We start from the raw sequence: 13,768 nt of genomic DNA on the forward strand, positions 1-13,768 counted from the left end.
ATTTTGGTAAAGTGAGGACATATCAGAATAACTTGTACTTATGTACAATAGTTTGAACTCATGATCTTGCAATCTGCAGTTGTTTAAAACTGGCTCCAAGAGACCTTCCTAACTTGTGTGTCTACAAGTCTCCTTCTTAGATCTTCATTGAGTTCCTAGGTCTTTCCTTGGAGTACTGGTCAGCCCAATGAGTGCTGTTAAACAAATCCTTTTGCCAGCAAAGAAAAACTACCAGTTGTAGTTAATCATAATCACTAAGGGGAATGAACGGTGGTGTTGTCAGTTTTTAAGACATTGTAGAACCTTTAGCACCCTCTATTTAAAGTTTTAAGTCAGTGTTTGTACATATTTGAATCTGTATGATTGTGACTCATTCTTAGCACCAAATTCTTGTTTTGTAAGTTATTAAAGATTTATTCTATACAATCATTCCTCCCTGGAAAAAGAACAGTTCAAAGAAATAATTAAAAGCTCCAAATTCAGGTTGAAGACATCCACACCTGGACAACTGATTGCTCCAGACCAGCAAACTGCTTCCCACAAAAGCAGAAGGGATGTAGCTACTTCTTTTTTCACAGAACGACACAGAGTCCTGTAAAAACGTTCTTTTTGCATGTGCCTGTTTATAGGTTTGGAACAAACATACACAGCCATTCAAATGAAGTCTCTTTAAGGTAAGTCTTTGCTGATTTCGACAACACACAACCAAACCACATCCTGCACATATCCCATCGGCTTAGCTTCACAAAAAAAAGAATATGTATATCCAAACTGGCTGACCTGTTGTCGCACCTGTTCACCTGCTGACCTCAACCCACAAAAAATTATGTGGATTAATTTTATTCTCCATCATTATGATCTAAATGTTTTCTTGAATTCATCTTTTAACCTCCATCAGGCCTAAAAGTCATATCATTTAAATCACTTGACGGTATTAACAATATCAGTGTCAGCTTAAATCAACATATGCCACATCGTGTCAGTGCGGGAGTAAACGCCTCTGTACTCCATAAACCCACAAAATTCCCAAAAATATTACTGAGGACACAGCCTAGCTATCACCAGCAGTTGGAGCAGCAGGGACGTGTGTGTTTAACTTAGGACACTATGTATGTCCATTTGAAGAGTCTGTATCACATTAGTGTGTGTGTGTGTGTGTGTGTGTGTGTGTGTGTGTGTGTGTGTGTGTGTGTGTGTGATAAACACGTCTAATCCACAAATCACATCTGGATGGATGGTCAGGGGCTCTTTTACAGTGGACCCTGAATGAAACCAGCACAGGAGCTCAACCTGTAGAAGCTCCATCCATCTTTGACAGCCAAGCTGAGATAAAACACACACACCTACCTCAGATCCGCCCTGAACCGCCCACATCATGACTCAAGCAGTGACACACACACACACACACACACACACACACACACAGACGTTCAGCATCAGCAGTTCAATCATGTGCACATGTGTGAGTGACAGCCAGCGCTGGTGGAGAGGGAGGGCGGATTAACACTAAATTATACCTGAGGGACTTTTGACAAAATGGTGTTTTCAGGTTTAATTACACTAATGCATCAAACAGAAACATGAAGCTTGTTTTTTTTTGTCTTTTTTTTTTGTTTGTTCCTCAATCATTTAATTTGAATGCACCCATTTTGTAGGAGAAAAAAACAGTCTCGCACTCATTAGAAAGAAGACCCAACAGGTTCCATCTGTAAATTGACTTTAAAAGGAGAAACATGATGACAACGGTTTAAACAGTGCATTAAACTCATGACAGCATTTTTTAAAAAAGTGATGACAGATCATTCAACTAAATGAAAACAATTATCAATAATACTAATAATTGAAAAGCAAAGACGTGAATCATTCAATATACGCACACACTCCCACACACACTCCTACACGCACGCACACACGGGGGATGATTTGAAGGATGGGATGCTGTCGATGACAGACGTGAAGAACAAACACACTGTGTGTATAACATAAGCAGGGAGGACAAAGTCGCTGCTCCTTGCACAGAGAGGACTCTGCCCCCCCTTCTCTGTTTTCACAGCTCAGACTCAGAGTTACTCTCGCGGCTGCAGGTCCAGAATATTTTCAGCCAGGCTCGTGAGTTTGCAGTCCTCCAGTGCTTTGACCAGTCGGCTCAGCTTGGCCGCCCTCCCCTCCGCCTGGATGAAGCGGCTGAGAAGCTGATAGGCTTGCTCATACAGCCCTTCTCTCTCGTACTCGTAGGCCAGGTTGTCTATGGCCGGGCCCTTCAGAGCGCGGCAGTTCTTCCCCAAGGCCCTCCCTACGTGCTTCCACTGACGGCCCACTCCGTTAGAAAAGCTCTGCACATCTGCCGCTGTCAGCATTCGGTCCTCTGACGGGGCAACAGGATAAAGATGGAGGGAAAGCATTAATGTAAACCTCAATCAAGTACGATTACATAAACAGTGTTTTACAAACAGATGTAAACAGCAAGCTCTCACAGAAGAACTTAGGGCAGGGGTGTCGAAACTCCTATTAGTTCACGGATGACAGTGAGCCGAACTCTAAAACCATTACATAATAATGTATATATATATTAAAAAAAAACAAAACAAAAAAAACTCCTCAAATTTTTCCATCTCTGAGGTATAAAAACCTGAGCGAGAGTCAAGATTTTAATAATAGCTGGAACCATAAAGCTAAAGGAAAGACACCCATCATCCCACTCCACTAAAAAAACAAAAACAACAAAACAAAACACAGCCAGACAACAGAAATGAGCACTTTCTCAAAAAAAAACAAAAACAAAAAAACACTGCTCATTTAATAAGAAATGTATTTATACACCAAATGACAAAAATAATCTATGCGTCTCTCCATGTTTCCACATAAACAGAGTCCACCAATCCATCTTTTTAACTGCTTATCCAATTCACAGCTGCAGAGGCAATGGAGCCAAGCTGTCACAGGGTGGAGGCGGGGTGCCCCCTGGACAGGTCACTTGTCGCTCAACTATTCCCACTCTCATTCACACCAATGGGCAATTTAGAATCACCAATAAACCTAATGTGCTTTTTTTTTTGAATGGTGGTGGGAAGCCTGTGGATTTAGAAAGTCACTAAACCCTCACAACTTTTCAAAATCTACAAATACATTTTCACTTCCCAAACTTTTCCACTTCCGCGTAGTAATCCCAGCATCACTACGTGAAGAATCACATTTCAATTTATCAAAAAATTTGAGTTTTAAAAGAATTTACTGAAAGTCTTTAGCAGGCTGCTTCAATCACACATTTGACTCTTCTGATGTAGTGTTTCTTTTCAGCTGATAACTCCAAATGCTTTTCTAAAAATGTCCAGGTGAGAGCACCTTGGGAGGGAGCTCTAAGCAAATAATAGTACCTGACTCTAGTACAGCAAACTAAATAGTCATATAATCAAAACTACAGTATTTCAAATTAATACTGTAGTTTTCCAGGATTAAGTGCACACCTGAATCCTCAGACCAGCAGTGTTACCTTCTCCACTGATGTCCAGTCATCCCCCACTATGAGTGTATGACTATGAGAAAAGCTAAAGGCTGCAGCTTTCAACCCAAACTTAAACACCAATAGGACTTGTGTACATGATGCATTATTAATTCCTTGCTTCTCATTTAGTGTTGATGTCAGTTTGGCTGCTGTTTTATATAAAGGGCCACACATAAGGGACACTCAGCACCTCTGGAAACTCCTGTAAACATCTGTAAAATTAAGATCACATTTATTTTCAAGCTTCAGATTTTTTCGAAACATGTAAACCATGTTTCTAATAGGTAAGTGAAATTTAGCCATGTTGGTCCACTTTTAAATCCAGGAGCAAGGAGTCAACAAGAAGGGCTCATCCAGTTGTGAGGCTAGAAGAGAGGCAGAGCATCTGCCAGTCATGTATCATGACACTGCTGGTGGTACACCCAGCAAACGTTTAAGACCCCTGAACTTGTATGACCTCCCTGTGGACATTTAATAAATCCCTTTTCTACATACATAGAGCTCCGATTGCATACGGCTGGAAAAAAGCTCAAGTGGATGCACCCCCACACTGTTTAATTTTAATGTACACCGACAGGACTTTCATACTTTAATACTGCACTGTCCTTTTGCCAGCTGTAGCTGCAGATTCTGCATATTCATTCGTTTCATGTGCTTTAAGATTATAAAACAGCTTTAATGAGTAATTTTCAGCCAGATGGGGACAGTGATACCACCTGTAAACACGCATTTTACCTGACACAACTACAACTATTCCATGTGGGCAAGTTGCTCTTTAGACATTCAACAGTTACACAGCAACACTAGCAAACATCTGGAGACTAAAATTCATTCATTTTCCTAACCGCTTCTATAATTCAGGGAGATCTGAGTCTGGAGCCTATCCCAGCTGTCATAGGGAGATAGGCTACCTCTCCAGGCTATCTGGAGAGCTGGACCGGTGGATTTGAACCCAGGACTACTCACTGTGAGGCAACAGTGCTACCCAGCTGACCAATGTCCTAACAAGTCTAAAGTTCATCTTAACTTAGCTTAAGCTTTATGTCTTCACTACCTCCTGAAGTGCATATCGCACTTAGCACCTTTAAGTTCACTGGTTTGGTTTTCTGGCTCACTGCTTCAGCAAGCAGCTGGTCTCAAGCAGCAAACACTACTTGCTAAGCACCAAACAACAAACAGGCAAAGTCAGCGAATAGCCTGTGAGCTGTATAATCTGATTGTTCGTATGGAAAAAACTGATCAGAGCAGCTTTAAAGTTGTGCACTTGCATGATCAAAAGTACTGAAAAATCAGGTGCAATTAATAAAGACCAGTCAGTTCATTAACAAAACTCCCTGCTGTTGTACTTTCACACTTTCCTTTTTCCCCATCAAGACCACCAACATCAATTTACAAACCCCAGGAGAGCTTTAATGTGTCACTGGGTGTTTAATTTCAGTTGTTTGGCAGCCACCAAATCTCCTGCATTTTTATTAATTCAAATTTTAGTTGACCCAATATGAAATCAGTCCAAGTATGAAAACCAAATACATTATCTGCAGTCATTAATCTCTTCCCACTGACTGACTGGATTAGGGAGTCATCTGAAACAGTATTGAATTCATGTGCTGTCGAGAAAAAAAAAGTCAATCAACAAAGTTCTGTCAGCTTCTTGAATTTAAAAAAAAATGTTTTTGCAGACACATGAGGAGAACGAGGAGATGGCAATAAACCCACCATTTGTAAATGAACGACCATCCTCGATAGTTAAATTACAGAGAATATCTAAATAATGTACTGTGGACAGCACACCACACACACGACTAGTAACAAGGACCGTCTCGACTCACCAAACACTCTGTTCTGAAACTTGAAGCAGTTGCTGGGAACGGGAGACTCTTCCTGCATGATGGTGACGGACTGTGAGGCAGGACCGCGGGCCTGACTCTGCAGCTGCTGCTCGAGCTCATCGATCTCCTCATCGCGCAGGCGCTCCGGCTGAAAGGCACAAAATGGCAGAAATCACTCAGAATAAAAATAAATGAGAACGTCAAAGTGGGCACACTCTCCGAAGGCCATAGTGACTACAATAAAGGGCCATGGCTTAAATTTGGCAAAAACAGAAGATTATTTGTTTCAAAATGCTAAATTTTGTGGTTACATTTTCAGTGGATCCAAAATGCTGCAGAGCAAGTACTCACAGGAACTAGAAAGAGAGAGGATATTTCCCATATTGGCTTCTCTTCTTTGGCTCTCTGGTAGAATCAAATTTAAAATCCTGCTCCTCACATACAAGGTCTTGAATAATCACCCCCATGTTAATGACCTCATAGTAGCATATCACCCCATTAGAGCACTTTGCTCTCAGACAGCGGGCTTACTTGCGATTCCCAGAGTATTTAAAAGCAGAATCGGAGGCAGAGCCTTCAGCCTCCCAGTTTGGATTCAGGAGACAGAAACCCTCTCTACTTTTAAGATTAGGGTTAGAACTTTCCTTCTTGGTAAAGCAAATAGCTACGGATGGATCAGGTGATCCCTGAATGCCCTCTTAGTTATGTTGCAGGTTTAGACTCCTGGGGGCTTCCCGTGAAGCAGTGTTCCTCATTCTGGTCTCTTTTCACTCACTGTATGTTTTGACACCTCTCTGCATTTAATCATTAGTTATTATTAAATCTCTGGCTCTCTTCCACAGTGTGTCTTTTGTCTTGTCTCCCTCTCCTCAAACTCAACTGCTCCCAACAGTTGGCTGTGTGAAACTCTAACGAGTGATCAGGCTGAACTGTCACTGAGAGAGTGTGGCTGTTAGCTTTCAGGAACAGGTATGATTATGACAAACCTGCTTGTGTGAATCTTTGTGAAAAGGTTTCACATTGCAGCTAAATTACCTTGCAAGAAAAAATCCCATTAGAAATCGGCCAGTGTCAGGCACGATGAGGTGAAATGAGATCTACTTTTAAAATCTTTTTGCCTCTTTAAAATCACTGGAGAACAGTTTAACAGGAACATCAACCTTACCTGTGACAGGTGGATGTGCTGTAGGCAAAGATCCAGCTTGTCCAGACACCGATCCAGAGTATGAGTGCCTGCCTTGAGCTGGGTTTCCACAGTTAACTCCTGGGACAGAGCGAGCAGCCGGCAGGCGTGCTGGCAGAGATACTGCCTCACCGCTCCAGAGCTGTAGCTCTCCAGGAACTGATGACATGCTGCCACATTCACAAACTTGACCTCCACCCCCAGGAAGGGATCCGCATCATGGACCTTTAGGATCTCAAATGTACCCAGGCCTCCAGCAGAGTCTTAACAGTGGAAGACTATGATTAATCAAGGTAAATCCTACAAGAGGTTTTTTCTATTTTAATGAGCATGCAGTATGAGAAATGCCTAACCGAGGGCTCACCTGTAAGTGTCAGCTTGATGACTTTGAAAATGATGAACTTTCCCTGTGGGTCTTTGTAGAGAGAGAGCAGGTTCACACCGGGACACAGCGACTGCAGAAACATGACTGCGCATCCCGTCCATTGACCTCCATCCACAGTCTTGTCCGCCATTCTCTGAACACTACTTGAGACAATTAATGCAGAAAGGTACACTTTCATATATTGTATATTCATCAAATATAAAGTGAAATATTTCAAGCTTTGTTTTTGCTTTAACTTCATTGATTTTAATGTATGGTTCATGAAATCAAGTATCTGAGATTAGTAAAATATTTGCCGAGATCAATGGGAATAAAAAGGATTAACAAAGGAAACATCCGCATGTTTATACACTTGATACTTGGTTTGAGCTCCTTTGCCACTAATTACTGCATAAGTGCAGTAATGTGGCATGAAACCGATCAGCTTGTAGCACTGCTGAGGTGTTACTGAAGCCTAGGTTGCTTTGATTGTGGCCTTCAGCTTGTCTGTATTTGGTTTTGGGTATTTTTCGTCTAGTTTGTAGATTTCTTGCGGTGGGAGTTAGGGTCAAGTGAGTTGGCTGGTAAATGCAGCAGGGTGAAAACATGGCCAGCAAACCATTTGGTGGTAGTTTTATCGCTGTGGACAGGTCCTAAGTGGTGCTGGGAAAGGAAATTGACATCACTATAAAGGTTGTTAGCAGATGGATTGATAAAGTGCTCTAAAGTCTCCTGGTAGACGACTGTGTTGACCACCACTAGCAGCAGCAGATGAAATGGCACCCTAAATTGTCACAGACTGTGGAAACTTCACACTGAACACGTTGGATTCTCCACTCTTTCTCACATATCCAGGACCTTGATTTCCAAATCAAATGCAAGTTTTACTTTTGGCTGAAGACGTCTGTATGTGGTGGCTCTTGATGCACTGACACCAGGCTCTGTCCACTCCTTGTGAAATTCTCTCAAGTTCTTCAATCCACTTTTTTCCCCTCTACAATCCTCTCAAGTCTTCTGTCATTGTGGTGCAAATTTTACAATACTCTTCATTCTTCCAGTCAACTTTCTATTTATATGCTTCAATACAGCAATGACTCTCTATGGCTTATCCTCCGTGAGGAGGGTGTTGATGATCGACTGGACAACTGTCAACTCAGCATTTTTCCTAATCATTGTGCTTGACCACGTGGTTAACAGAGTGTATATATACTGTGAAATCCAAATTAAATATTCTACAATATTCCACTACATGAGCTATAAACCATAATCAACTGAATTTAATCAAAAACACGTCTTGAAATAATTTGCTTTGTGTAATGAATACAGAATACATGGAAGTTTACTTTTTTAAATGCAATTACATGAATGATATTCAATTTCTTGCACTAGCATAACAAATAAGACAGTGAACCCTACTCTATCACCTGTTTGTAGGTTTGCTTGTTTGTTAAATTTGAGGATTTTCTCCTTTTCTCTTATTTCTCTTGTCTTAAATGTAATGTTTCTGGGTTTTGTTGTGTTATTTAAACATTTAACTACATTTTTGGATATAGATTTTTTTTAACTGGTTCGAGGTAAGAGGCAAGGTGAACCCTGGATCAATCCATCACAGGGCTAACATTTGGAGACGGACATCCACACTTACTCACAGATAATTAAAAAAAATACTGACAGCAGCAGCTCAGCCTCCTAGCAGATGCACCTATTTCAATTTCAAGCTTTCAATTTCAAAACTGACCTCTAACTTTGAGATCACGGTCAATGAGATTCAAACTCACCAGAGATTTTTAATAGATACACCAGCTGTATCAGACCATTGCTTCGTTCTTGAGTTATCACGTTATCGCCCAACAAACTTGGGTGTCCACGTCCCCCACCCACTATATACTATACACCAACTATTACTCAAACACGCATGTCTTTGGACTGTGTGGTGAAACCGGAGCATGCAGAAGAAACCCATGAAGATGTAGGGAATATGAAACTCCACAGAAAGGCTCCAGCACAGCATGAGGTTTGAACCCAGTGTAAATCACTGTTCCTCCACCGTCAGCAGGTAATAAAAACATGTGGTGAGAGACGTACGTCATCTCAAATTCAGGCTCTAAATTTTTGATCAGTGGTCATTAATTCTACGTCTCATTTTATCTGAAACAGGAGATTCAGTTTCTAATCGTGTTCACTCAGAGTGATGGGATAATAAACCGTATCACCTCTGCTGACTTAACCGCCCCAACCCATGGCAGCCAAAATACATCCACCATGTTTCTGGCCTCACTCCACCTTTTTTACCCCAGCTCCCTTCTGAAACCCTCATTACATAAAAACATGTTTAATCTCATCCCTCCCCTCCCCCACTCCAGCCCCTGACTCCTGTGCCCTGGATGAACCGCTGAAACCTGCTGGTACTGTCTCTATGCATCCTGACTTGGAGCGCTCTGCAGGGAAAGAGGAACCTCTGAGCTGGATTAGGTGCACGTCCTCGCATTTTACTGAATCACAGTATGCTTGGCGTCTAGGTGTACAGGAAACGACTTAGGCAGTATGTAATTATTTGCTATCCTATCAACTGGTACACTGGAAGTATACTGTGAGATTAGTTTAGCAGCTGGATGAGGATTAAGTGATCATCGGGAGCTTAAAATATATAATTCATCCTTTGCTGCCAAAAGCCAACCTCTAGTATTCCCTGGAGAGCTTGTTTGGTGTTTGTAACAAAAAAAAAAAAAAATTGATTCAGAAGCATGAATCAAACGAATTCAAAAATGGCTCATTTTGTCCAGTCCAAAAAAATACGAACAATAAATTCAGATGACATAAAAGGGTAAAAATGGAAAGTCCTCACATTTGAAAAACATAAGCAGAAAACATTTCGTAATTCCCCCTGACTAAGTTTGCAAATTATCATTTTCAATTATAAATGTAGCTTTTTAACATCTACTCACTTCAATCCATACATAAATATAAGAATAACTGACACAGGGCTAATAATTTGTTTAATCATCCCTATAAATCATCATATCCTTATGATCACACAGCATTAAGGTACACTTCTAGCATTTTTAGTAAAGCTCTCTGTTGGAAAACAAAACATGCCAACTACATGGTGACGCCATGCCATATATCATTTATCTGATGTCAAGTCTGGCAAGAGATTTAAAATGACCACAAATTCTTCTTCTTTTTTTTTTTGGTCTAAAAAAAACCTTGAAAAATGTGATCACAGGGTCTGCAGGTAACTCTGTTGCAAGTGTCTGCCACACCTGTGTGGGAGTCATGCAAGAAAAAGGTCTTTATTGTCAGGAAAAGACCATCCCTACATGGTTATGTCAGCCTGGGGGGAACATCTGTGACTCAAGTGTCAACAACCAGTAGTTAAATCCTTGGCATGTCCATTCTGTGGTGTTCTTTGGCAATATATTAAACCCCAAATCACCTCCCATGATAATAATCCTCAGCACACCAACAAATCCACAAAGGAAGACCTGAGAGGCAGGAAAGGGAGGGTTATTGTTCCTGTGAAGGTAAGACTTGTTACATGCAGGAAAACCCTCAAACATCTTTCAACTGATGGACATGAAGGAAGAGGGGTCAAAAATTTGCAACCCAATGTGAAACACCAGTGGAAAAAATTCATTATTCCTGCTAAGGTGGACAACACAAGCTTTTGTGGCTGAGGGCATAATTACGTAATTCACACAAATGAATGATGTGGTGAAGCATGCGACCTTTATCTGTAGTCACTGTATCAAAGATCAGAGGTTTGCTCGTCAAAAAGAAAAGCCCAGTTTCCAGAGGATGTACTAGGTGCTATTTACACAACTGAATATTGATGGAAAACAGCTACAGCTAGAAATATTGATTCCTCATATCTGAAAGATCCTTTCCTTAAAGTAGTTTTAACAGTAACAGTGTGATCTGACCATCCAGAGATATAAAAATGAACTGACTCTGTCAAAATTCAGAGGTTTCACCTTGTGAGAAGTGGGTGGCAAAATCAGAGCCTTTGTGGTCATTCATCATCCGATGCTTCAGCATTCTGTGATTAAATCAAGTGGGTTTTTCCGAGGTTACAGTGTTTTTAAGTTTCAAGTTCAGTTTGACTTGTTTCTTCAGTGAACTGCTGGTTAGAGAGGACAAATTTTCCTCAGCAGAAGTTTGGGAAACCTGAGGCCTTACATGTTGGGAAGGCTCCTCTTTACAGTCAGTATGAATAAGAGGAGCACGTTTTGCATGCAGACGCATAAGAAGTGACTTGTGTTTTTGATCACCTTAACTTGGCAGGTCTTCCAAAACCATTTCAGTTAACCATAAACTTTGTTTGCAGACTATTTTTGCTCAGGCACGTTTATAAACAGTTTGTAAACTGTAAGTAATGAATTAAGGGGCAAGAAAAAACATTTAACTCCTCTGGAATATCTGAGGTTTCTGAATTGATTCCCAGCAAAATATTATATGGAAAAAAGCACACTATGACTAATAACACACCAAACACAATCTGAAATTCCTCCTCTTCATCATGAATGCCTCTAAAAACTGCTACAGGAAGCATCTGACAGAGGTCGCGGCTGCTGAAGGCGGCTGTTTCAGTTACTAATTTCAAGAGTTCATTTGTTATTTTCCACCTTCACTGTTTGTTATCTAGCTGTTCATAAAGGACACAAAAATGTTTTCAGTTTATTCAGATTTTGTTTTCATCTTATTTTGACTTAGAAGATCAGATCACATTATTTCCAATGTCGTTAAAACAGTTATCAATTTATTTTTCAATTTAGCCTTAGATTCCTTTTATTTTGGGCTGCCATGGTATCAGAAAACCCTCTTCACCTCTTCTTGTGTTTCAAGTTAGAACATTCTAATTAAGGAGACACAACGCAATGTGTGAGGGGTTCATCTCTGAAAATGACATTTAGCACATCTGAACTAACTCAAACTTACATTAACAACAGGAGGCTAGTTGTGAATAAGTTATTTATCCACCTGTACATCGAATATGACTAGCACTTCTACTATAAGTCGAGTATGGATGACCTGGGTAAACATGTGGAATGAAGCTGACTTAAAAATAATGGTTCCTACACCAGCAGCCTGAGCCATGGATCCATGCTTTTATGTCAAATTCTGACCCTACCATCTGAATGTTGGAGCAGAAAACAAGACTCATCAGAGCAGGCAATGTTTCCCCCCCGATCTTCTATTGTTCAGGTTTGTTGAGCCCCTGTGAACTGTGGCCTCGGTCTCCTGATCGTAGCTAGGGTGGCACTCGCTGTGCCCTCTGCTGCTGGTATGGTCTTGTGCAGCTGCAGCCTATTTGCTTCCAAGTTGGATGTGCTATGTTTTCATAGATGCTCTCCAGCATACCTTTGTTGTAACTAGTGGTTATTTCAGTTGTTGTTAATTTCCTATGAGCTCAAAGCAGTCTCCCCATTCGCCTCTAGCATCAACAAGGCCATGTGATTGGTTGATTAGATATTTGTGTTAAGAACAGGTGTATCCAATAAAGTCATAGTTAAGTGTATAATAAATACGTACATCACGATTACCACTTGAGCTTTGACTTATAAAGTCAGGCAAGCCTGAAAAAGTTCGAGATCCACTGAATTATAAGCAAAAATATTAACAAATGTTGCTATCTGAGGATATTTTATTACATTTCTATGTTTCCTAGCTTAAAGTAACAACAAAACCTTCGATTACAGCTTATAAACTCATCATAAATTAAGCCTTACAGAAACAACAGAAAACACACCCAGAGTTTACTCAAATTATAGACTATGTAACTTTAATGTCAAAGCTATAACTGTTGTCCAACTTAAAACTAGGGGACGTGGTTGCTATGCGACACGTACGTACAGGTGAGCTAGCTGATTACCTTTACAGTTTGACAGCTGCATTGGTTTGAGTCAGAACACCGCAAAGATAGCTATTCCGTTTTAAAATGTCAGTGCCTTATACTGAAAGGGATGGAGGTTACTGTGAGAAATGTCACGCAGAATAGATAGAGCTACCGTAAAGCTACGAGCAGCCACGCCGCTGAAGCGGCCCAAAGCCTCGGGAAGCCCACACGCCTAGTTTCTGCCTAGGAGGTCCTTTGATTCACCGTGAAGTAACACTTTGACAAGCTCGGCTCAAACTTACCTTAAAACTTTGTTAAAGTGTTTGGTAACGCTTCCTTCTGTGGAATCACACGGACAGTATGAGCTTCCTGGCTTCCCATTGGGTGAGCAGCAATCAAGCTGCGTTCTGATTGGTGGAAATCAACGAGGAAAATCGTGACGGGAAGGAAGTGTTTTTTTGTGTGTGTGAGGTTTTTTTTTTTTTTTTTTTCATTTTAACGTAAACGTTCATATGAAGTTCAACGAATCCCGTTACGAACAATTACATCTAGCATTTAATCATAAATATAAACCTGAACCAAAACACTGAAACACTTTACCGGCTCTTTGACGAGTCTAATTTCTTACTGTGTTCGCTGGGTTTTTGTGTGTTAACAGATTTAAACAGCTGCTGGGGAAAACCAAAACAATGCACTAGGCATATTTGCATAGTCACACTGACAGACAAAAACGATGCAGGGGTGCAAAGGTTTCCCGGAAATTTAGACACAGGTGAAACTGATCTAAGAAATCTAATCAAAAACATTAATCAAATGGAACTTTTATGTCATTTATGAACAAATATATCTGCTGGCTTCAGCTTTTAAGTTTTATTTTGTTTAAATATATTTGTTTTTTGGGGACTTTTAGCCTAACACAACTAAATCTGAATGTATATAGTCCTGTGCAAAAGTCTTGAGCCAACAGCTCATTATATTTTGTATAGTAAGAAAATATTATTTTAAGATAAATATAACAACAAAATAATCAAAACATGAAGACAAAAATGTAACC

The 13,768-nt window shown here is 40.4% G+C and overlaps 1 protein-coding gene across 3 annotated transcripts; it reads right to left on the minus strand.

Moving 5' to 3' along the window:
- Nucleotides 1–1,700: 1,700 nt before the first annotated feature.
- Nucleotides 1,701–13,108, minus strand: tradd (tnfrsf1a-associated via death domain). Of its 3 annotated transcripts, none has more exons than XM_006780051.3 (5): nt 13,017–13,108; nt 6,879–7,042; nt 6,497–6,777; nt 5,332–5,479; nt 1,701–2,365 (listed from the first exon to the last, which is right to left on the minus strand). In XM_006780051.3, exons 2-5 carry the CDS (start codon nt 7,027–7,029, stop codon nt 2,067–2,069), a joined length of 879 nt encoding a protein of 292 aa, XP_006780114.1. In that variant the 5' UTR covers nt 7,030–7,042; nt 13,017–13,108; the 3' UTR covers nt 1,701–2,066. The 3 variants fall into 3 exon arrangements, with proteins under 3 accessions (XP_006780114.1, XP_006780115.1, XP_087694376.1); XM_006780052.3 differs by having other exon boundaries at nt 6,879–7,039; nt 13,017–13,097; XM_087838250.1 differs by lacking the exon at nt 13,017–13,108 and having other exon boundaries at nt 6,879–8,395.
- Nucleotides 13,109–13,768: the final 660 nt, after the last annotated feature.

The sequence above is a fragment of the Neolamprologus brichardi genome, chromosome 1 (assembly GCF_056152115.1).
Source record: "Neolamprologus brichardi isolate AB-2024 chromosome 1, ASM5615211v1, whole genome shotgun sequence".
NCBI lineage: Eukaryota > Metazoa > Chordata > Actinopteri > Cichliformes > Cichlidae > Neolamprologus > Neolamprologus brichardi.